Below are 25381 nucleotides of genomic sequence, written 5' to 3' on the forward strand. Positions count from 1 at the left end.
GACTTTTCAACACCTATTCGCCTTTTTTCGGGAATACGCAGCGACGACCATGACGTTATTTTGGGAAAAAGCTGGCTATATGACGAAAACCCGGAAATTGACTGGCGTACGAATGACGTTCACCCACGACCACCACCTACACCAAAGGAAATACAATACGTTCTCATTGTACTGGCAACAAACTCGTTAATGACGTTACTGATGACGGTTTTGTTGTATATGTGCAGAGAAAATTATGGTGGACGGCGATCGTGTTTTTGTTCCTGGACTTGACGACGTATTGGAAAAATACGAAGATGTTTTCCCAGACGACGTTCCCAACGGTCTACCACCTAAGCGCAGTGTCGAACACGCCATACCTTTACTGCCAGACGCCAAAGTACCAGCTCATCGTATGTATCGCCTTTCTACGCATGAGTTGGCTGAGCTCAAGAAAACGCTCGACGACTTGCTGGCTAACGGTTGGATTCGACCGTCGACGTCACCTTACGGTGCTCCTGTCCTGTTCGTCGCAAAAAAGGACAAGACTCTGCGCATGGTGATCGATTATCGGTCCTTGAACAAGACGAGTGTGCTATCCAAATGCGCTCTACCGGCGTGCGAAGATCTCATGAACCAGCTTCTTGGGGCGCGCTATTTGAGCAAGCTTGACCTCCGCTCCGGCTATATGCAACTCCGGGTCAAGGACGAGGATACACACAAGACGGCCTTCTTGACGAGATATGGGCTTTACGAGTACTTAGTAATGCCCTTCGGCCTATCATCGGCGCCCGCTACCTTTATGCGTTTAATGTCGGACGTGTTTAGGCCATATCTCGACGTATTCGTGATTCTCTACTTGGACGATGTCTTGATTTACTCCCAGACGGCCGAGGATCACGTCAAGCACTTGAAGTTGGTGTTGGAAAAGTTGCGACACCACAAACTGTACGCGAAGCGGTCGAAATGCCAGTTTGGGATGCGCTCCGTCGAATTTCTTGGCCACATTGTTTCAGGCGACGGCATCAAATGCGACCCACATAAGCTCGACGCAATTTCCACCTGGCCACGACCAACGAAAATTGCTCATATTCAGAGCTTTTTAGGCCTGTGTAATTTCTATCGACGCTTTTGTGATGGATATGCTGGCCTCACTGCCCCTCTCAATCGCTTACTGCGTAAGGACGTTCCTTGGGAGTGGGATGATGCTTGTGAAAGATCCTTTCAGGAACTCAAGCGACGTTTATGTTCCGCGCCGGTGCTTGCAATCCCGGATCCTGACCGCCACTTTTACGTACACACGGACGCTTCATCAACGGTGTCAATTGGTGGTATCCTCTCACAGGAGTAGGACGACGGTTTATTGCATCCGGTTGCTTATGCTTCGAGGACGTTGAAGGGCGCAGAGATGAATTACCCGGTTCACGAACAAGAACTTTTGTCAGTGTCGTACTGTTTAGAACAATGGCGACATCATCTGGACGGTCAAAAGTTCACAGTGTTCACGGACAGCCGCGCCATCTCGACGTTACACGCCAACAACAAGAATCTCTCCAAGCGTCAGATCCGCTTGTTGGAAAAGCTGATGGCCTATCAGTTTGACGTGCATCATATTCCTCGAGAACAGAATACTGGTGCAGACGCTCTATCAAAACGACCGCCCAACGCTCCTTCTCACCCCGACGTATCAATGGAACTTTGTGCTGTGGTCCTCACAGTGAGGGGGGAGACGCTTGGCAAGGAATGCACTCAGCACTACAAGGACGATTCTTTTTGGGCAGACGTTTTGACTCGGCTTCGGACGAACGACGACGACGAAGAGTTCGAACTAGCCGACGGCATCATCTATCGCAAAAAAGATGGACGACGCCAAATCTGTGTGCCGCGCATGCCAACGCTTCTCAACACCCTCTTGCATAACGCACACGACGCACCAATCGCCGGTCATCGCGGCATCGATGCAACGGTCGAACGACTTGGACGAACTTACTACTGCCACATATGAACAAAACAGTGCGACGTTATATTGCAACGTGTGACATGTGCTAGCGTACCAAGTTGCCAAATGCCAAAAAAGCAGGCTTGTTGCAGCCATTGCAACTAGCTTCTGGACGATGGACCTCGATTTCGGTTGATTTTATCACACACTTGCCGAAGACGCTACATAAGTTCGATGCAATTGCCGTTTTTGTGGATCGGTTTTCAAAGCGCGCACATTTTGCTCCATGCAAGACGACTGATACAGCAGAGGATTTTGCTCATCTGTTTTTGCGTGAGATATACCGACAGCACGGCTTACCATCAGACGTAGTCTCGGATCGAGATGTCCGCTTTACTTCTAGATTCTGGAAGGCCTTGACGACGATGCTTGGGGTACAAAGAAATTTGTCCAGCAGTCTACACCCAGAATCAGACGGACAGACGGAACGCACGAATCGAACGCTTGAAGATATGCTTCGTCATTACGTTGCATATAATCAATCGGATTGGGACGAATGGCTGCCGGTCCTCGAGCACACCTACAACGACGCCAAGCACGCTTCTACAGGGGTAACACCCTTTTACGCTGACTTGGGACGATAGGTGTCACTCGCTTTGACCACAGGATCTGCCTCCTCCGATGTTGATTCAGCAGACGTTCTCGCTACACGTTTGGAGTCTATCCGTCTTCAAGTCACTGAGGCAATCAAGGAAGCAACGGATCACCAAGCCAAGTATGCCAATATGAAGCGACGTAATCTGGAATTCGACGTGGATGACGACGTATTAGTCAAGACGACCTACTTGAATCCTGATGTTTATTCCAACGCTCCCGCCAGAAAGTTACTTCCACGGTGGGCGGGTCCTTACAAAATCCTTGAACGTATTGGATCCGTGGCATACAAGCTTGATTTGCCGGCTTCGATCAGGGCTCACAACGTTTTCCATGTGAGCGCCCTCAAGAAATATTTGGAACCTGACGATGTGGGACGCAAGCCAGAACGGCCACCACCAGTGATCACCAATGTTTCTGACGACGAAGACGAATGGGAAGTTGAAGCCATTCTCGACGAGCGCAAGCGACGAAACAAGCTACAATATTTGGTTAAGTGGAAAGGTTATCCCTTACACGAGGCGACGTGGGAACCCGCCGAACACCTTTCCAATGCGCCCAGGCTCTTCAAGACTTCAAACAATCCAAGGAAGCGACGCCATCAAAAGCTTCGGATACGAATTTACTTCCTCGACGCCGTGGTCGTCCGCCCAAACACAGACGAAACAGGTAACTGTATGTGCAATGGGTTGTGGTGTTTATTTTTTTTATAGTTCCTCTGGGTCTATTTCACCACGACGACCACCTTTTGGGATCTCTCGCGACGTTTTAATTTGCGGGGGGAGAACCCTAGACCGGGACGATTTCTATCCAGTCGACGCACAAAACGATCCGTCACTGCTGTAGAAGAGTTCCAGCATACGAACCCACTTGGACGCGCACAAGGACGGTGCATACTACTCGCAGATCGACGCACAGACATTAACGAGCTACAAAGGACGGCGATTGAAACGACGCAAATCAAGAATTACTTTGGACGAGTCGACGGATCGACGGCGAGCACCTGACGTTTTACTTCGAGTCGACCTCTTGAAGTAGACGGGGGAGGATGTAACGGTGCATACCGTTACGACGATATCCAACCTGCATGGTTGACGATCGACAACGCATGGTTCAGACGATAGGATGACTTGCGGTCAACCGCATGGTTGAATATAGAGTAATAGGCGTGGATATTCTAGATAGAAGTTATGATGTAGATCAATACTTAGACGATAGCTAGCCCCCTATTACTCGACGTATATATAAAGACGGGATCCTGAGTTATATGGATCCCTATCGTTTTATCCTTTGATATATCCGAGTCTCACCTTATTCATTGATCCACACTGTCTACCCATTCACGTTCCCGATTGTAAGTATCTGGGCCGACACTGTTACATGGACTTTTGTTGTGGTGTCGAACGCATTTATGGCAGAGAGCAAATCACGCCAAATATGCATCTGCATATGCACTTGGACGTAACGATCGAGGATTTTGGACCTTTATATGCTTTCTGGCTCTTTAGTTTTGAGAGATATAATGGATATTTAAAGGAGATCGATACGAACCAGAAGGATTCATTCGAGATGACGTTCATGAAGAAGTTCTTGCAAAAGACAGGTGCTCGCGACTTTGTCCGGTCGTTTGAGCACCGCTTCATGGACAAGCTAAGCCATTTCGCCTTCTTGAATCGCTTTTTGGACATCGTGCAGCCGATGAAGCAAACTGGTGACACTACGAGTGGTGCGTTCGACCCACATAGATTTTTTGCGCTGTCGACTGGTACTGAACAGGCCACTGGAGGCGAGCCACTACCACCAGATGCATACCTGTTAGATTTTGCACCAGCAACGTTTATGCCTGACCCAGTATATACTTTCCTTCTGGCCTTTTATCGATCCGTTTATGGTACCCATCTGGACCATTACAGAGATGCGCAGGGTAGCCGGGTGTTTGTGAACAATCTTTATAACAAGATGAAGACGATCACCATTATGGGTCAGCTCTATAGGAGCAAAGAAGCAAGATCGCGGCGTGGTACACACGCACAGGTGCTGTATGAAGCGGAAAATTGAGGCGAACCGATCGCTTGGCCATGCGAAATCCAGTACTTCTTCCGCCACGAGTTAAAGGTCGACACCCAGCTCAAAGAACATGTTTTTGCCTTTGTTCGCTGGCATAGCATTTATAGCAGTAATAAGTTGTTGTTCGTGGATTAAAAACTGGAGATATGGCGTAGCCACTTCCTTGCTGAGGACATGTACTGCATCGTGCCCATTCATCGTCTGTATAGTCAAGTGGCAGTTGTAAAGTACGGCGATCAAACGCACACAAGTGGTAGAACAGTCGTTATTCCGTTGCCTAAAAAGATGTTGGCGTAAAACAAAGAGAAGCAATTTTTTCTCCTCCCCCTCCAAAACTATCTTTTTCTTATTTCTTTCTCCCCCCACCAACTACTCAAAACGAGCGGCCTCTTGCTTCTTCCTCCCCCCACCAAATAAATAGCACACTCACATACGCATATTATACAGACGTATTTTTGCCCACCCCTAACCTATACAGCATAAGCCGGCAACCGCTTTATTTACTTTAAACAAACATCCAGTCTTGCAGCTGCTCATGCACAGCCGAGCGCAAGGTAACTGCCTTTCGTGCTACTGATCGTCCAACCACGTTCGGCTGCAAGTCAACATCCACAGCCGGTCTGAAATCGTCAAGGCTTTTCAGAAAGACGTTTGCCTACAAACAACATCTCTGTCAAGATTCACGCGTAAAGAAATCTACTTTGAAAGTAATTACCCGCTCACTACACCATTTAGGCACGAAGACTGAGACATGCTTGCCACTGCACAGGACACCAGTGCTGCTGCTTTCGTTGTCGGTCTCCTCTTCCGACATACATCCGTCCTGGAGCAACGACTTTCCACCGGGGTACTGTTCCTCTAGTTCGATCGCATGTTGCTAGAAAACATTGAGTCGTCGTACTAATTTCTGTTTCAGATGTTAAGACAATACTCTTATTCAACCTCCTATTACTTTACTTGTTCTAATATTTACCACTTTTTTTTTACAATTGTCTCTCTGTTCTCTAGTATGGCACCTACAGACACAAGTGGAACACGACGACCACGCGCTTCAGCTTGACGGCCAACGCCAACGCCACCACCTTGACCTTCACTAAGGGCCCCACTACCAACTATGGCAGTACGATATGCCATATTGGCAACTGTTTGGCCAATTCTATCAACCTTTTCATGCAGTACCTGGTTCTCGGCCTGCAAATTACGGATAGTATCCAAGAGCACGTTATGCTGTTGTTATTGCTACTACTGATCCAGGACATAGTTCTGCTATTGGGCATCATTTTCACGCTGCACCATGCACCGTTGTCGCTGGGCTTGGAGATCGCTTACAGTAGGCATCTAAATAGTATTATCATCTCTCAATATACAACATTAACTAATAGCTGCAGTAGTTATTATAGTTTACGTTCGTTTTATTATTTTATCGTGCAGGCACAAGAAGTATTGGAGGAAAGAGGTTTGATGAAATGCAAGTACCTGGATCTACAGGGGATCATTTTATTGTAGGGGATCTAGTTTTTTTTGGTACTCTTTTAATGCATGGTCAGCATGACTTTAACAGTATTGCAGATTAGTTATATTTCGCATCGATCGTTCCTTCGTATTTTACGCCTTTCTTTCTGTTTCTTTCTTTTCCTTTTCTCTTCTTTCCTGGCTGCTACGATACACTATTCTCTCAAGGACCCAATACCATAGGTTTGTAAGGCACTCTTTACTTTTATCGCTCTTCAACTACCTCTAAGTCTCTGCAGCTTTTATTAAGGATATTTTATTTCGTATGTACATGTAGCTCATGATTCGACCGGTTTTCCTATCCAAAATTATAGGCATGATCCACACGAGTTGAAGCTTGTAAGTATTCCCTTTGTAATGTTTACATACTTTCTTTCTACAGTTTTTCTTTCACTAAAAGCCTTCTTTCCTCATTTATAGCTTGTTTATACTTTGCATGGTCTTCCATCCTGGACATCCGCGTAGATCCCCATTTGCACTGCTGCATGCAGGTTGCCCACTGTCCGATCGCTGTTGGCACCGTCCAAGCGGAACTTTTCAGGTATGGTAAAGCTACCCATATTTTTGCTTCTGTCTAGCTGCAGTGCAGGTTACCTTCATTCTTCTTAAGTGAATCGTGGACTCATTAGCATACACAGCATGATTCACCCTTTTGCCTTTGCCCCATCACCATCTAGAGATTTTATACACCACATTCACACACATATACATAGAAGACTCCTTTCACCCTTTGCATTTATTCTTTACCACCCCTTTAATGCTTTTTATTGCTCTATAAATGTTTTCTGAAACTTAAGTAATGGAATAAATAAATTCGGTTGTATATGACCATACTGTGATAATCATCACTGCTATACAATAATCAAAACCTGCTGTGATTATTTCATCCGTTTAGTATATGCCCAAAATTGATCACGCTAAAATATGCTATGCAGACCTCTGTATGTACGATGAAGCTTCAGTACCTAGTCTGTATGTAAAGCAATTGGGGGGTCCCTTTCTATGCATATGCACTACCTATTATCAAAATTGGAAACCAACTATAAAGCTGTTGAAAACAGCTGAATATGTGATAAAAAAGCTGCCTTTTGTAGGAACTATAAAGCGGTTATAAAATAGTTTTATATTTGGATGACAAGCAGTATATTCAGCTTATATTCAGCTGTTTTTTGCGCCTTTATATTACCCCTTCTGCCTAGTGTAGGAAAGCATCCTTGGATAAAATATTATCAGGTCTTCAGAGTTCAAAGCTCAGGTAGACCAAGTTCAAGTACCAAAAGGAAAACCTGGTTGTATTTAACTCTAAGGCTCTTGTCGGGCAGGTGTGCAGCAGATGTCGATGCACCTGCCCCGTGGTTGCTCCTGTCAGTACCTTCCCTTTTAGTTGCTCTTGTCAGCACCTGCCCCGTAGTTGCTCCTGTCAGCACCTTCCCTTTTAGTTGCTCCTGTCAGTACCTGCCCTATAGTTGCTCCTGTCAGCACCTTCCCTTTTAGTTGCTCCTGTCAGCACCTGCCCCATGGTTGCTCCTGTCAGCACCTTCCCTTTTAGTTGATCCTGTCAGCACCTGCCCCGTAGTTGCTCTTGTCAGCACCTTCCCTTTTAGTTGCTCCTGTCAGCACCTGCCCTATGGTTGCTCCTGTCAGCACCTTCCCTTTTAGTTGCTCCTGTCAGCACCTGCCCCGTAGTTGCTCCTGTCAGTACCTTCCCTTTTAGTTGCTCCTATCAGCACCTGCCCCATAGTTGCTCCTGTCAGCACCTTCCCTTTTAGTTGCTCCTATCAGCACCTGCCCCGTGGTTGCTCCTGTCAGCACCTGCCCTGTGGTTGCTCCTGTCAGCACCTGCCCTGTGGTTGCTCCTGTCAGCACCTGCCCCGTAGTTGCTCCTATCAGCACCTGCCCCGTGGTTGCTCCTGTCAGCACCTGCCCTGTGGTTGCTCCTGTCAGCACCTGCCCTGTGGTTGCTCCTGTCAGCACCTGCCCTGTGGTTGCTCCTGTCAGCACCTGCCCCGTGGTTGCTCCTATCAGCACCTACCCCATGGTTGCTCCTAGAATCATTTTCGGCGTGGCGACCAGGTCGCCACGGCGAAAATGATGACAACTATGATAATGGAAATTTATTACACGTGGCGACCGATGACAACGGAATGACAATGGGATTTGGCCAATGTAATTGGTGGAAAATAGGCGAATTTACTGGGGAACAGCAAAGCGCGCTCTACTTTTTTTTTTCTCTACTACAAAAAAAAATTACTTTACTATATTTTTTTTAATGTAAAAGTAAAGACAGTTTCAAAAAAAAAGGTAACATATTTTATGGCGACCTCGCTGAAGAATATTAGGCATTGGGGAGGGAGGCCGTGTTTTAATTAGTAAATGGAGCAGAATTGTGTTGATGGATTTTGTATCTATAGGAATTGGACTCGCTCCAACGATTACTGTTTGAATCTGGTGTAAATCTACAAGGAAAAGAGGTAAAGGCTAGCCGTCTTTTTGCTTATGAACATTCTGTACGGCCTTGTGCGTGTTTTTTTGCTACTTGTGTTAATGATTTCCTGTACATTGTATAGCCACGATGGAGAATGGCGGTACTATTTCATATACAACAACAGAAATAACAGCAATAACCACACAAAGTGACGACGGTCTCATGATTCACTGATTCAAATAGTATACAATGACAACCAGGCGAACAAGCAGCTTCTTCCGAACACGACAGTCGTAGTTGCATGTCTCTGCAATGGTTTTTGAAAGAGTGGCAGCAGGAATAGTTGGTGGATATGTAATTGTATTACACTCTACTGGCAAAAATGAAAGTAGCAACCACGCAAACCGACGACGGTCTCACGATCCACTGATTCGAAGTGTACACAACGACCGCTAATCGAACGTGCAGCGTCTTCTGAACACGACAATTGTTGTAGCATGTCTCTGCGATGGTTTTTGAAAGAGTAACAGCAGGAACGGTTGGTGGATATGCGATTGTATTACACTCTACTGGCAAAAATAAAAGTAACAACCATGAAGACGACGACGGTCTCATGATCCACTGATTCGAATTGTACACAACGACCACTAATAGAACGAGCAGCGTCTATCAAACACGACGATTCATGTCCCATGGCACTGCGATGATTCTGGAAGGAGTAGAGACAGGAACGGGGATGGATATGCGATTCTATTATACACCAGGCAACAAAAGAAATAAATCAGCACCCACCAAAAAGAACGACGTTTTTTACGATCCTCTACTGTTATTCTCTGTCTCTTTACCACTATTGTCATCCCCGTCATCATGTCATCATCACCACCAGAATAATCATGGATACCATACTGCCGCAAAAATAAACTTGTCATCTGTTGCGTTATATCTACTTGAGCTATGTATGTTCAGCAGGAGTGCTCGGAGAAATAGTGCTTCCAGCGCCATAGGCGTTTTTCATTGGGCAAAAACAGTGTGATTTCCACAAACTTTTTCAAGTGGCGACCGATGACAACGGAATTTTTTCAAGTGGCGACCCGTGACAATAGAATGACAACGGGATTCGGTCAATGTAATTGGTGGAAAATGGCGAGCATGACAGCAAAATAGTAGGGGAGCCAGCTCCACTTCTTTTATCATTATTATTTTTTTTACTCTTCAGCACACTTGTTTACTGCCGCTTTTTATTCTATACATATTGAAGCAAGGGCGCTTGCAAAAAAAGGTATCTAGCTTAAGGGATGTTTATATGCTAGAAGAGCTGTGGCATTGGGATGGCGAATGGTTTAATCTCTTTTACTAGTAGCAATTGCTGAAACTATTAGCCACTTGACGAGGACAGCAACGTACTCTAGTAGCAACAGCAGCACTACAGCAACAGTCAAAGTTAATTACTATACGAACGACATACTACATTGAAGTATGACTACAGCACACAGACAGCAAAACTGGCACCAGTCTATACAGTACAGGCCGCTTTTTTTGTATACGCTATACGAGCATGCGAATAAAGAAAGGACAACATCGAATATAAGCGATTAGGTTTCTTCAAGGAGCATCAGCCCTAGAATCATTTTCGGCGTGGCGACCTGGTCGCCACGGCGAAAATAATGACAACGATGACAACGGAAATTAATTTCAAGTGGCGACCGATGACAACGGAATGACAACGGGATTTGGGCAATGTAATTGGTGGAAAATGGCGAATTTACTGAGGAACAGCAAAGGGCGCTCTACTTTTTTCTTTTTCCTTACCACAAAAAAAATACTTTACTATATTCTTTTTTTAATGTAATAGCGAAGACGGTTTCAAAAAAAAAGGTAACACATTTTATGGCGACCTCGCTGAAGAACATTTAGGCATTGGGGAGGGAGGCCGTGTTTTATTTAGTAAATGGAGCAGAATTATGCTGACGGATTTTGTTTCTATAGGAATTGGACTCACTCCAACGATTACTGTTTGAATCTGGTGTAAATCTACAAGAAAAAGAGGTAAAGGCTAGCCGTCTTTTTGCTCGTGAACGTTCTGTACGGCCTAGAATCATTTTTGGCATAGCGACCTGGTCGCCACGGCGAAAATGATGACAACGATGACAACGGAAATTTATTTCAAGTGGCGACCGATGACAACGGAATGACAACGGGATTTGGCCAATGTAATTGGTGGAAATGGGCGAATTTACTGGGGAACAGCAAAGGGCGCTCTACTTTTTTCTATTTCTCTACCACAAAAAAATACTTTACTATATTCTTTTTTTAATGTAATAGCGAAGACGGTTTCAAAAAAAAAAGGTAACACATTTTATGGCGACCTCGCTGAAGAACATTTAGGCATTGGGGAGGGAGGCCGTGTTTTAATTAGTAGATGGAGCAGAATTGTGTTGATTGTTTCTATAGGAATTGGACTCGCTCCAACGATTACTGTTTGATTCTGGTGTAAATCTACAAGGAAAAGAGGTAAAGGCTAGCCGTCTTTTTGCTCGTGAACGTTCTGTACGGCCTTGTGCGTGTTTTTTTGTTTCTTGTGTTAATGATTTCCTGTACATTGTATAGCCACGATGGAGAATGGCAGTGCTATTTCATGTACAACAACAAAAATAACAGCAATAACCACACAAAGCGACGACGGTCTCACGATCCACTGATTCAAATAGCATACAACGACAACCAGTCGAACGAGCAGCTTCTTCCGAACACGACGGTCGTAGTTGCATGTCTCTGCGATAAATCTATGTCGGACACGTTTAAGCAGGGGAAAGCAAAATGACAATGACAAACTCTTTTTGGAAGAGTGACGAAAAGGGAACCGCGGTGACGAAAAGGGAACATAGTAACGGAAAAGGAATGGGTGGGAGAATGACAAGATTGAACAAAAAGGGAACGCGGAAACGAAAAGGGAACCATGGTTACGAAAAGAAAAACGTAGAAACGAAAAGGGAACGGGGGGAAATGACAAACAATGAACGAAAAGGGAATGGGGGGGAAATGACAAGCAGTGAACGAAAATGGAATGGGTGGGAAAATGACAAGACTGAACAAAAAGGGAACGCGGAAACGAAAAGGGAATGCGGAAACGAAAAGGGAACACGGAAACGAAAAGGGAACCATGGTAACGAAAAGGGAATGGGTGGGAAAATGACAAGAGTGAACGAAAAGGGAAGAACGTAGCACACGTAAAAAAGAAAGAACAAGTCGAGCAGAGTGACAGCATGAAAACGAAAAGGGAAACGTAAACAAGAAGAAGCGAAAAGTAAAAGGAGGAGTAATGGAAAAGGAAGGGCGTAGCAAAAGCAGTAAAGGAAAGAAAGGAAGCATGGGAAAAGGGTTGAAAGGGGTAAAGCCGCGGTTGTCATAGTTACCACCACTGCATGTATAGGAAAGCATCTTCTTCCGATGGGCTCGGGGCCCCAGAACGGTATATATACCTGAAGCAAGGGGGTACCGCTGCTGTTTCGCTCTTCTTTTTTTTTCTTTTCTTCCCTCTTCTTCCTGCTTTACTTTTTACTTTGCCTTTTTTTTTTACCAAAGTTCTTTTGCTACTCACTATTACTCAACATTGCTTCATCTTTCAACGTCCTTCATTGCCATCTGGTCACGCTTGCTGCATCTCACTTTACGCCACTCGAACATTACGCTTCTTTGTCATCTTCACTTGCTACGGGTGCTCTGTCCTTGCCGTCAACAGAACGTTGTTTTCTCCTGTCACTACCGTCAATCGTGCTGGCTGCCATCTGTGGTGACGTTATCCTGCTCTTGTATATGGAATCCAGCAATGCCGGCACCCATGTTGCTCTGCCTCCTGCAATACATACTCTGTTTTTTTTGGCTGTCGTATACGTTGACTTGCTCCATCTCGCAGTTCTCTTGCCACCGAAGATTGGGGACGTGTTGGATATTCTACTCATTGTGCAGACGAATTCTTTTCCGTGGGTGTCTTAACTCTGCTGGACGTATTATGGCTCTTCTTGGCGTGCTTGTTTCCAAGGCTCCTTTGCTTGACGGTCTTATTTTATGGTTTTCCTGTGCTTACCAACGATGCTGTGCATAGATGCTGCTCTGCCGCTCCAAACGGATGACCTGTTCTCATAGCGTTCCTGTGTATGCTTAAGCTGTATGCCTTCATCCGCCGTTTTGGATTTATCAAGATCAAGGCTGAGACTGTGTTGTTGCTGTGGGTCTCTATGGATGAACTAAGCTTTTGTTCGGACACATGCGTTTGCCGAAGTTATGATCCATATGGTAAGTTTTTCTAATTTAAGATCTTCCTTTATATTAGCTGGTTAGCACTTATGGAATGTTTTATTAAAAAGCAAGAATGATTAATAGGATGAACAAGTGCATGTACACGCGCGATCGTTGACGGCAGGCATTGTGGGTATTGGTGACGGTAGCAGAGGAATTTGGATGGGCGATTATTTTGTTTGTTTATGGAACAGGTGCAAGACCGTTGATCGTGTAGCCATATCAATATGCTGTTGGTGTGATAAGGTACTTTACTTTTTGGTGTATATGTATTGCTGGATCAGCTTGAGCCATATTCTAACTTGCGGCAGTGGTTTGTAATGTAGATACTACATTTTTGTATCATTGTTACGTGTGAGGATCCAGGTAAGTGGTCAAAAGTGATTGCTGGGCAGGATGTGTTGTGTTGGGCATGCTGATGGTAGATGAGTGATGGGGGTATATAATTTCGAGTGCCGGTATTGGTGTGCTGAAGGCAACAGTGTTAGACTAGAAGAATAGAAATTTTGAATAAAGACGATCAATTTTAAAAAAGAAAAAAGCTACTGTCTGAGCGGGTTAGAAGATGTGCTGTGAACGGCAGTTCTTTTGTCGGATTGCTGATACGACGGATTGTGTGAGGGCGCTAGTAGAAGAAATAAAAACAGAAGGATCTCTTTTTTATAACTTGGCTTGATTATCAGCGTATACATAAGAATATGACGGTGAACCATGATCATGCTGTCTTTGAGTGACTGTGCTGCTGAAAAAGAACAGCACAGCTCTAAAAATCATGAGTATCACGAACGCTCCCAGCCATCGATCGTACAAGCATCTCTGACAACTCAGCATACACTTTTACTGATATCACTGACACCATGTGCTTCTCACGAATGTTTGCATACAACAATTTCTCTGGATGACGATTAGCAGATCTTCACGCCTGCAACGATGTAATATATACAGAGTGTTGGCCACGCGTGTTTATCATATCAAAATGAGAAAACTAAGGCGCAGTCGTACCCACAGCACTCGAACACATATAAAACTTTGACGCACGAATATACAACACACGTTTTACACAACTCCTCAGTGGTCATTCCAATTGCTGGTCAAAACCGGCGTTTTCTGATATTAACAACGCCATTGCACGTACATACGAACTCGTATGAATATGTTCTATGCCAGCCGGTGTTTTTTTTCTCTTCTTGTAAAGAAAAGGAGAGGTACACAGCACCATTCAAACAAAGACGGTATCCAGTACTAATTTTTTGATTATATTGTTGGTGCAACTTGTATAAACATACAAACAAAGATCCCATCACACCGAACAGCAACAGCACCGATCACTTTGGAATCTATGTCTCACGACCAAAAAAAATACAATCCATCGTCCTGCTCATATCATCTTTGCACAGATTCAGGCTTAGATCCAGCAAACTATCTAGACAAAAATAATCGGTATGTGATCCTTACATTTCTGCTGGCTATGCTATAGTGATGAAGGAAACGCTATGGAGAAATAAAAAGGCCGGTCTGTGGATTTTTGTGTAAGAGACACTGGTTGCCCAGTTGAAGAATAAACCTGCAACTAAAAGAGAGCATCAGCATCAATACGTCGTCGTTGAAGCTTGTTATTGTGGAGCTGGATGTTTGTGAAAAAAAGGAACAGCAGCATTTCCGCTGTATGCAGGTTCATGCTATAGATGCAAATGCTGTTGTTCACGCGATCCGCCTAATCTTACTGCATTGGCATGAATTCAAGCAGCTACGTTACTGATGAACATAGGACATCGTGGGGCATTAAGACACTCAATAGGCTGAAAAGAAGGGTATTAAGCGCAACGGGTTTAGGGGCCTGGCAGCGAACGCCAGTGAGCGAGCAGGTTTAGTCGAACGCGCAAGTCCTGGTCCGGGTTTACTAAGGTTCCGGGTTTAGAGTTTCCAATTGATGAGCTTGGATGTATATGGACTCTCTTCTTCTTCTCCACCACCTCTTATTTTGGATTGTTTTATTTGTTGGCTATTTTATATACTTCTTGAGTGCTGATGTATGTGTACGTGTATTTGAGAGATATAAACGTATATCGGACACGATTTAGCAGAGGAAAGTGAAATGACGGTGACCAAGATTTTGTTGTAAAAGACGTGTTGTCACAAGCACAAACGGGTGGGAAAGGCAGAGGGAACGTGAGGAAACGACAAGGCAAGGCGAAAAGGGGATGGCATCCATGGTCATGAGCACCGTGTTTGGGTAAAGTCCCTTTCAAGGTGTAGCGCTCCTCAAAGAAAAAATTTTCACAAAAGGTAGCTTCTGCATCTCTTTCGCTCTTTCACTTCTTTTTTCTCTACTTGTTTTTTATTATGTTCTGCTCGCCGCCATTCCAACACTCGAACTGCTCCATGCCATCTTGCACACGCTCCATCAGAATCCAGCTTTGCCGCATCTCACGTTTCTTTTGAACAGCACTCGAACGACACTCGTCCTATATTTTTTTTTCACATCTCACCACTCGAACAGCACTCGAATATTACCCATCTCGCACTTTTTCTTTCAACTTCACTGAACGCCCCTCGATTGAAACGAATCTCTCATTTTGCTGTGCTCTTCTACGTGGCATTCGCTTGACGGCAATGGACGATCCTTGGACCAAACTCTTTATTCCTGTGTTGTTACTGTTGACTCTGTCCGGCATCTCTCTTGCTTGGCTCTTATCGGATACTTGATAATTCCTACACGTCTCAGCATCGAGGTGCCTATTGTACGTCACTAAACAGCACATATTGTTTTGCCTCAGTGCTGCCGCTCTTCGTTCTTGATTCCTGTTGTTGTTGTGCTCGCAAAAATGTAAGTTATTACTTTTTTATAGTGATGCAGCTTGTGAATTGTTTCTAAAAAAAAACCACGATCGAACTTTCAATAGCATAAGCACTTGTATATGCTTGCGACTCTACTGACCGGTGTCATGCTGTTTGGCACTAGTGGTAGGCTGACTGTGTTTGATGGTCTTAATATGATTGTTTTGTAGCACGAGTACAAGGTCGTCGTTGATTGTCTATCCGTGTAAGATGCTTCTGGTTTTGGAGAAGATACTCTTTTTGCTTGAGCTTGTGCCGTTTATGACAGGAGGAGATAGCATCATATATATATTTACGAGGTATTATGCAAGGATGGCTGTTGATGGAGATGGTTCGTATCTGTGTTGGTTCTGTGCGGCATATACGTGGATACATGGCTGTGACGGATGGATGTGGTGGCCATAGTAGAAACGTTGCTATACTTTGCTTTTTCAATAAAGATCAACGGTTTAGAAGCTAGACTTTACCTAAACTGTCTTTGCGGTTGCGCAAAAGAAAGTGCTTTGAGAGACACAGTGGACGCGTATGTAATAATACTGAACGGTATTTGGGAGGTGTAAAAAGAGATTGATATCTACGCACGTTGTTGTTCCCTCAGAGTGTACGATTTACTGCTTGTGAAATAACTCATCCACAAACCACACTGCCGTGTTCTGAATCTTGTCACGAAATCGCAATAAAAAAACAGAAAAGTGTGTGCTCACGTGTAGGTAGTTGTAGCTGTGTTGTATATCACGGCATTATTTGCAAATATAAGGTGTACGTTGAATCGTTGGTTTGATCGTCACAAAACGAATGCATAATGTCGAATCTATTGCATCGTCGTAGTCGTCAGGGTTGTTGAAAGAAAAATATCAAGCTGTTGTCAGAGCACGAACAAGGCATACTACAGTGAGTATGAGAATGGCTGTATCAAGACCGCATTCCTAGTCTTTCGCAAAACAAATACGCCCTTCTTTATTAAAAAAAAGTCTATTGTACTGTGTATGGCCCACTGATTAAAATACTTTTCTCTTTTCTCACATGCATATGGGCAATCGGTTACCAGGCACTGCAAGGCAAATAAAATAACAGCCTTTTGTCATCTATTAAGCCTTCTCTTCCTTGCAGTAAATCCCAACGCCTGTTCCCCCACGTACGTCAAATCCACAGCATACACAAGACTTGTAGTTATTGTCCGTTGCAAAAATTATTTTTATTATGTACTGATAACAATAGCGATTGAAAAAAAAATGCTTACCTTCTAAGTGATAACCGACCATCAAAGAAAGTTCGTGGCAAAAATAGCAGTGGTTGTTGAGAAACCCGACTTGTTGCTAATGTGGCGTTGATGTGGACGTGCAGCAATTGTAATTGCTTTTGGCTGTGCTTGGTGGAGAATAAACAAGCATGCTATGAGCTCGTTTGCTGGTGTACCGATGAATCAAAGAAAGATGGCGTCACTGCTGCATCACAACAATGTCTCTTGCTTTCCGACCGGGCTGGACATATTCTGTGAGCGTAGTCAAAGTCGTTTGCGAAAAAAAAAGTGAGCTACATTTATCGTTCAGATTGTCGCCGGAAATGCACGCATCTGTGGTGCAGTTTCTCCGTGTTTGCTGATTCAAGCAATTTATGACGATGGATGCAACGGGTTGTACACAGCGTTTGCTAAATGATTGTCTGCAATCGTTTCTGTATAAATTCGCGTGCTGTGAACACGAGTGTTGCGTAAGCTTGGTCGTTTTGATATGGATATGTTGTAGTTGCTGCAAGGCGGTCAGTTCTAAAACATTTGTTGTAGAAGCGTTACCCAGAAACAATCAAGACAGCCAGATGTGTGAGAAGCTGACGATTCCAGTGGTGCCAGTAGAAAAGTGCGTGAGTTTGCGAGAAGGTGTGTACGCTCTTTATACAATATTGTTCTGTGCTTGGTTTGGTTTATTTTAAAAAAGAGAAAATTTGCTTCCATCAACACAGTCCCTTTTCCTGAGGAATATCTTTGGCGTGGCGACGACAGTGAGAGATTCTTTTGTCAACTAGTCGCAAAAGCCAATGCCAATCGCCAAGAACAGCAACATTATACACAAAAAACGCCATTCAATAAACCCACAACATTGTCCATCACTTGCTTTGAGAGATAAAAGAGAACGGTCAGTGTGAATTAACTTGACGATTTAAGCGCGATCAGAAAAACTACAGTACAAAGGCGACATAGCGTGCACTAGCCTGTATAGACCGGTTTTTCAACATACTTGGATACAAAAGTGGAACGAGATGGCGACATCGTTTCCATATCATTCGCTTTTTTTATCTACGATCAATAACCTTGGTAGTATTTTGGTTTTTACCTGAACATAACTGGTGTATTGCTATAATCATAATATTCTGCGCACGACGATATCTCACCATTTACTGATGCGAAATGCAATCCATTTGAACGAGCAGCATTATTATGAGCGTGTGGATATGACAGAACTGGCTTCGTGTTTGTGGCAATTTCTTTGGAGGAGCAACAACCGTGAATGGATCATGCGTATACTAGTGCTTTATATATCTTTATATATTACCATCAACTCCAACGAATCGAGCATGACGATACCTCACCATCCACTGCTGCGAATCACAATCCGTTTGAACGAGCAGCATTATCATGACCGTGAGGATATGACGATACCGGTTTCATGTCTGTGGCAATTTTTTTTGGAAGAGCAACAGCTATGGACGGACCATGTGTATTATAGTGTGTCATATATAACCATCAACTGCAACGATTCGCGCACAACGATATCTCACCATCCACGGATGCGAATTGCAATCTGTTTGAACGAGCAGCATTACCATGAGCGTGAGGATGTGACAATATTGGATTCATGTCTGTGGCATTTATTGTAGAGGAGCAACAGCCGTGAACGGACTATGTGTATACTAGTGCTTTATATATAACCATCAACTCCAACGAATCGAGCACGACGATATCTCACCATCCACTGATACGAATTGCAATCCGTTTGAACGAGCAGTATTATCGTGAGCATGTGGATATGAGGAAATTTGCATCGTGTATGTGGCATTTTTTTTTGGAGGAGCAACAGCTGTGAACGGAGCATGTGTATTATAATGCGTCATATATAACCATCAACAGCAACAATTTGTGCACGACGATATCTCAGCATCCACCAATGCGAATTATGAACCGTTTGAATGAGCAGCATTATTATGAGCGTGAGGATGTGACAAAACCGGTTTCATTTTTGTGGTATTTTTTATAGAGGAGCAACAGCTGTGAACGGAGCTGTTATGATAGTGCGTCGATATCACGAGCAACTACAACAATTTGTGCATGACGATATCTTGCTATCACTGATGCAAATCGCAATCCGTTTGAACGAGCAGCATTATCATGAGCGTGAGGATGTGACAAAACCGGTTTCATGTCTGTGACATTTTTTTGGAGGAGCAACAGCCGTGAATGCACCATATATGTTATGTTGGATCACATATAAACAGCAAATTGCTAGATTACACCAATCGACGCACAACAATACTACACCATCTACTAGCACGTCAACATGTCAACACGGCAATACAATTGCGATATTTTGAAGAACAGAAAGAGGAATTATCTTGTAGGGTCAATGTTGCATTATTTTGGCGGGTTTGAAAGAAGATAGTGTCAGTATTTGGATAGAATAAAGGCTAATAGAGATAAAGCATCGTTGTGTGTATAATACCTCATTCGTAAAGCTATGAGGATCATTTACGGCATACCTAAGTAGAGTTTTGTATGGTTGCTTGTAGTTCCCAGACGAACGATTCTTCTAACATTATAATTGTGTTCCTATGGTGAACCACATTAATACACTGCTTAAGATATCAACAATAAGATATTCGTTTAAACATTATAGCACACACATATGAACACTACGGCATTTTGGCTAAACACTATTGAATAAAATCTCTCACTCAGATGATCCACCTTACGTGAACAGGACAATGAACCTATCAACAGGTACCTCGGCCATTACATCAGCTAACACCGGTTTCAAAGATGTGCCCGATTAACATAGCGACTTTAATAGAAGTTCTGATACGTCCTTGATCCATCCTCTATCACATAGTTTATCCATTAGTCGGATGAATTGATATCGCCGTCTTAATAGCTAGAATATAAAAGAGCTTTATCTTTTGTTGGAATAAAACATCATCTCAAAGATACTTAATCTTGTCCATTATTATTTTTATTAAAGCTCTATCATCACAGTTCCATTGGAGAAAAACTTTGAAAGTTGGTTAAAAAATGGAACAGTTTTAAAGGCGGCACCAATAATTGCTTTTGACTTTATAGCTGCATGCCTTAGTATTTCATAGCTGTTATAAACTACAAAAGAATGTACGATGCTTTTCTGCAATGGCATAAAGAATATGCTTGGCAGTTAAGATGGAAGCTGATTTTGGCATTACTGGTTTATATGATTTATCCTACATATTAGGGATCCGCACGGTTCGGTTCGGTTCGGTTCTATAGAGTTGCCACGGCAATTACTTAGTAGGTCCAGTCTACCCAGTCCACCCAGGTAGACTCCAGGTGGACTCCAAAATATTTTTAGATATTTGGCATCAGAAAAGGCCCAGGAACACGATTTATTATGATGAAAAACCTTACTTAATTAGTACATTGCGGAGATATAAGCCATTTATACTGTTGAGCATAAGGTATACTCTACCAAGTCTACCCAGTCCACCCAGGTAGACCCCAGGTGGACTCCAAAATATTTTTAGATATTTGGCATCAGAAAAGGCCCAGGAACACGATTTATTATGATAAAAAGCCTTACTTAATTAATACATTGCAGAGATATAAGCCATTTACTGTTAAGCATAAGGTATACTCTACTAAGTCCACCTAGTCTACCCAGGTAGACCCCAGGTGGACTCCAAAATATTTTTGGATATTTGGCATCAGAAAAGGCCTAGGAACACAATTTATTATGAAGAAAAACCTTACTTAATTACTACATTGCAGAGATATAAGCCATTTTTACTGTTGAGCATAAGGTATACTCTACCAAGTCCACCCAGTCCACCCAGGTAGACCCCAGGTGGACTCCAAAATATTTTTGGATATTTGGCATCCCAAACGGCCCAGGATCACGATTTATTATGATGAAAAGCCTTACTTAATTAGTACATTGCGGAGATATAAGCTATTTACTGTTGAGCAGAAGGTGTACTCTACCAAGTCTACCCAGTCCACCCAGTCCACCCAGGTAGACCCCAGGTGGACTCCACAATATTGTTAGATATTTGGCATCAGAAACGGCTCAGGAACACGATTTATTATGATGAAAAACTTTACTTACTTAATACATGATAGTGATATGAGAAATTTACTATTGAATATATAGTATACTCTTATGTAGACTAGGTGGATTTTGAGGTTGAATCTTTGGCCCCTTTAAGCAGTGGGCTCAGTATACATGCATGTACGTTCAAATGACAATCGTCATTTTTTCAGCAGAATTTGAGGGAAAACATTCGACCTGAAAAATATAACAAATAGCTATATGGCAGCTTCAAGTATTTGATTTGCATTTGTATTGTATCTATTTAAATGATATCAAGTATCATTTTTGGACAAAGGCAAACACTTAGTACTAGAACACTTTTTTTTATGTGTAAATCGATCTATAAAGAAGTATGATATATTTTTAAAAATAAGAGAAAAGGGGGTGGCAATCGAAGAAAGAAAAAGAGAAAATAGAGATAAGGGAGATATAGTATAATAAAAAAGAGAAGGGGAGAAGAGAAAGTGTGTGTAAAGAGATAAAAAGAGGAGAGCAGAGAGGTAAATGTTTTATGTAACAAAGAAGTGTGATAGAATGATGTGGCCTAGATGCATGGCATTATTGGGATATGTGTGGGGGCCAGCAGCTATAAGCCAATAGGCAAAGTCTTGTTGTATTTCGATTGCCGTAAGGTGGTTTTTGTTGTAGCCAGCTTGGCGGATAAATTGGGGCTTACGCCGATAGGCTGCCCAGCAGAGACGGTATAAGAGGTCCTCATACGTACCACTGCAGTTTGACCAGTTACCATCATGGAAGATGGTTTGGTTCCACTGATTGGGCACAAGGCATTTCTTACAGAAGCCATCCCTTACTGGCTTGACATATGCAGGATTCGATACATAGTGCTCACCAAAACAACGGAAGCATTGTCCAATGTGAGCAATGCACTAGGGAGAGGTTGTATGCTCACTTTCAGCTATGCCAAAAGTGAATAAGCATGGGATGCAGTGATCCTTGGCTATCATCATAACTGACTTGAAGTTGTCAGCATCTGATATGTACTTTCTCTTTCGAGAAAGACCAAGATATGCGTCAATTGGTGTCGGCTAAGGAAAGGTGTATAGCTTAGTACAAAATGCTGATAGAGTAATAACAAAGATGACTTTGTAGATACGTACAATTGATGGTGGTGTGTGATCGATAATCCAATCGGTTGAGGGGCGGACAGTAGTAGAAGGAGGGAGAGGAGAATCTACAAATAGGTTGGAAGCTTAAGTGTCTAATAATTTGATTAGTAAAATGAAACTGTGTGTATACCTTTGATTTTTTGGCAATATGAGCAAAGCTCGACATTACCGTACCCAAAGCAGTTGGTAACTTGAGAGTCTAAAGACTCTGCAAGTATCTGCCGGATGCACTTTGATGCTAAAATAACATCATTGAATGCTTGCCACGGGGATAGGTGCTGGTTTACTCTTTTTAGATTTTGTATCTGTCTTTTTTGGCGTTCAACGTCAACAAAGTACAGACACCGTGCACGGGAACCACTACGACCAGAACGACCAGTTTCTTGAGCATAATCAAGGATTGATGCAGAGCCACCGAGGTGAATCACTGTTGAGATTATAGAGCAATCGATGCCAGCACCGAATGCACTTGTTGCAACCATGATCTGAAGCTCACCGGAAACGAAGGAAGTGGTTCTTTAATGTTTTTCTTCCACCAAAGATTACGATGGAAGTATGATATTTTGCTGCTTGGTGTGGTAATGCTTGTCTGAGGCGATTACTGATTGATGTTGTTGCATCTACTGCAGAGCAGTAGATGATCGTTGATGATGGTGATGATGATGGTGAATGCTGAGCTTTGAGGTGTGATATTGCTGCAGCTTGCGGATTGTTGGTGTTGATGATTTGGTAACAGAGGTTTGGTCGCATTGACGGCTGTCGTATGATTGAAAGGTCTGCGCCAAACATGTCATGTAAGTCGGATTCGAATGATGGTGGAATTGTTGCGGATAAAAGAAGGAATGGTACGGTGAGTGAACGGAGGAAAAGGAGTGTATAAATGCCGGACGGAATGAACGCCATGTGATTGCTGTATGCACCTCATCAATTACGACTCGGGCTAGCTGATTATGGTCGTTGATTTGCTGCACAATGTTGAGGAACCGTTGACTGCTGGCATGTTCCACTTGGACGATGATGATGTTGGGCAAGGGGTGCTGTATAGTAATATTGGGAGTGTATTCTATTACAGACAACCCAGCTTGCTGAATGCGCCGTTTCATATCGGCCAAAAGTGCAACGAGAGGAACAACAACAACTGTTGTCAAGTGTGGCTCGACTAGTGCAGGGACAAGGAATAGCAGGGACTTACCAGAGCCTGTAGGTTGGATGGCAAGTATGCTAGATTTCCGAGAGATGACGGTGGTGACAAGCTGTGCCTGTTCAAATGAGCGGAAGGAAGGCGACAGCGAGTTGGTTGCTTTACCAAGTGCGTTAAGCAGCTGTGGTGTGACAGGTGATCCTACAGTAGAGAGCAATATTAATTATGATTTTTTACATAAGATCAATGCAAAAAAGATATACCTTGCTGAGGTGCTGGTGATGCGGAAGTAGTTTTTGACTGGCGCCTATCCAAGTCATTTCGCACTTGCAAACGGTGTTGCATCTCGAGCAATGCAACGTTCTCAGCAGCAGCAACATTTGCCAGAAATTGTCCGTGTTGGACAGCAACTCTATCCTGCTCCGCCTGCGGAATAGCACCCGGAAAGAGATGACGCCCAGGGCCGACACCTATAATTGACGAGTGGTGAATACATTTCAATGATAGGTTGTGAAAGTATGAGAACAAAGATAACATACCAAGAAAATCATGCCACATTTCAGAAGCAATAAAATACTCTTCTATTGCTACTGAAGAAAGTGCTTTTGAGTCAGTCGATGCTTGTGCGTAGTTATATGCGGCAGTTCTGGATGAGTGGCCTGCCTGCAGGTCCACTGTATAATTTGAGCCATGATGAGCCAGCAAATGTTGGATGTGTTATCTTGAAAATGCGACTGATACATGGCGGTAATCTTGAAAACTCAGATGAGAAGGAAGGAGTTGATGCCAGCGGGCTTGAAAATATGTGCGGAGAAGGTCGGCTGACATTTTTACGCCATTGCACACAAAGAAGTATGCCATTGTATCAAGCATTTTTTGGTCGGAATTTGAGCATTCATAAATGAAGAGGCTAGTGAAATAAATAGAGTTAGACATTGCATGGTAGACTTTTAAAATGTAAATACCTTTCTATGGGACGGATGAAGGTGATATAGTTAAGAAACAAGCGGACAAGAGAGTGAGGAATGAAACGGGCAATTGCTTGGTCGCGTTGCTTGATATTTCGTGTTTTCTGATATGTGGTTAGAAGCATCAATGTCTGATGTTCGTTTGACCAATACAGGTTGCGTGTTGCGTGTGTTGTGTTTTGTAATAAAGTGCCTTCTAGCTCTGTGGCCCGAGCTGTTTGGCCGTATGTGAGGTGCATTAGCATGAACAAATCGCGTTGGATTTGTTCAGCTGTGGTGATGTAATTTTTAATGGTGGACAGATTGTAAGTTGTATTGTTGTTATTGGTTATATATTGAATATAAGTACGTGATAGGTGTGGGGTCGTGTGTATGTGCTGGAGAATATGACTGAATTGGTGACGGAGGTTGTTCTTTGGGTCGGTGAAAAATGAATAATTGATGTCGCGATTGTTGAAATCGTTGTATAGGTGGATTGGTTTATTGTTGCGGAATTGAAGGAGATTGTCGAGGTTGATGTTAAAGGTGAGTTTGTTGATGTTTTGCTGTATACTGGTTTTTAAGTTGGTGACTAGGAGACGCAAATCATGTACATGAATGCGCTCGTTCGTTTCGACCATAGCAAGTGACAGATGGTTTGTGTGTGGTGTCCATATTATTTTGTCAGTGACAAACTCTGACGAGTCAGAGATTGACGCAATCCGGCTGTATTCGGCAATAGCAGCATATGCAGACGACTTGCCATCGATCAAGTAATCTTGGTAATTTGTGGTAAAGCTAAAAAAGAGTTTGTTATGCAAGTGTGGAAGGTTTAATGTAGAATGGAAAAAGCAAAGAACTTACACTGTAATTAAGTTTTGATTTGTATGGCGTGTGTAAATATCGTTAAGTAAAAGTAAGCGGAACCAGTACTTGACTTGGGAGATTAAAGGTGCAATAGAGGTTACGTCTTTAAATTGCCCATTAAACTGCAAGGATGAAGCAATGATGAAACGAGCAATAGTATATCCATTGGTTGCGACATCAAAACGTTTTTCTTCTTTCAATAATGCTATCCACAATTTACAGATTTCTGATTCAATCTGTGCGGCGGTGTGTGATGACAATT

General features: G+C 43.2%; 4 protein-coding genes across 4 annotated transcripts; 3 read left to right on the plus strand and 1 right to left on the minus strand.

Moving 5' to 3' along the window:
* Positions 1-7778: 7778 nt before the first annotated feature.
* On the plus strand, positions 7779-8243 carry BDB00DRAFT_876079 (uncharacterized protein; the record flags this gene model as incomplete). The annotated part of the gene is made up of 2 exons (XM_053127437.1): positions 7779-7790; positions 7893-8243. 2 exons carry the CDS (start codon positions 7779-7781, stop codon positions 8241-8243), a joined length of 363 nt encoding a protein of 120 aa, XP_052975995.1.
* Positions 8244-11353: 3110 nt separating this feature from the next.
* On the minus strand, positions 11354-12188 carry BDB00DRAFT_841779 (uncharacterized protein; the record flags this gene model as incomplete). The annotated part of the gene is made up of 4 exons (XM_053124841.1): positions 12119-12188; positions 11891-12096; positions 11751-11853; positions 11354-11601 (listed from the first exon to the last, which is right to left on the minus strand). Coding segments are annotated over exons 2-4 (418 nt in total), but the record flags the coding sequence as incomplete, so codon positions are not given.
* A 225-nt stretch (positions 12189-12413) lies between these two features.
* Positions 12414-12694, plus strand: BDB00DRAFT_841786 (uncharacterized protein; the record flags this gene model as incomplete). Its single annotated transcript, XM_053124842.1, has 1 exon — positions 12414-12694. A coding segment is annotated over one exon (216 nt), but the record flags the coding sequence as incomplete, so codon positions are not given.
* Positions 12695-15082: 2388 nt separating this feature from the next.
* BDB00DRAFT_841801 (uncharacterized protein) lies at positions 15083-16115 on the plus strand (the record flags this gene model as incomplete). Its single annotated transcript, XM_053124843.1, is given in 3 exon segments — positions 15083-15105; positions 15881-16009; positions 16022-16115. The coding sequence occupies 3 exon segments, from the start codon at positions 15083-15085 to the stop codon at positions 16113-16115; spliced, it is 246 nt and encodes an 81-aa protein (XP_052975998.1).
* Positions 16116-25381: the final 9266 nt, after the last annotated feature.

Source organism: Zychaea mexicana (assembly GCF_025766255.1).
Source record: "Zychaea mexicana strain RSA 1403 chromosome Unknown BDB00scaffold_82, whole genome shotgun sequence".
Taxonomy (NCBI): domain Eukaryota; kingdom Fungi; phylum Mucoromycota; class Mucoromycetes; order Mucorales; family Lichtheimiaceae; genus Zychaea; species Zychaea mexicana.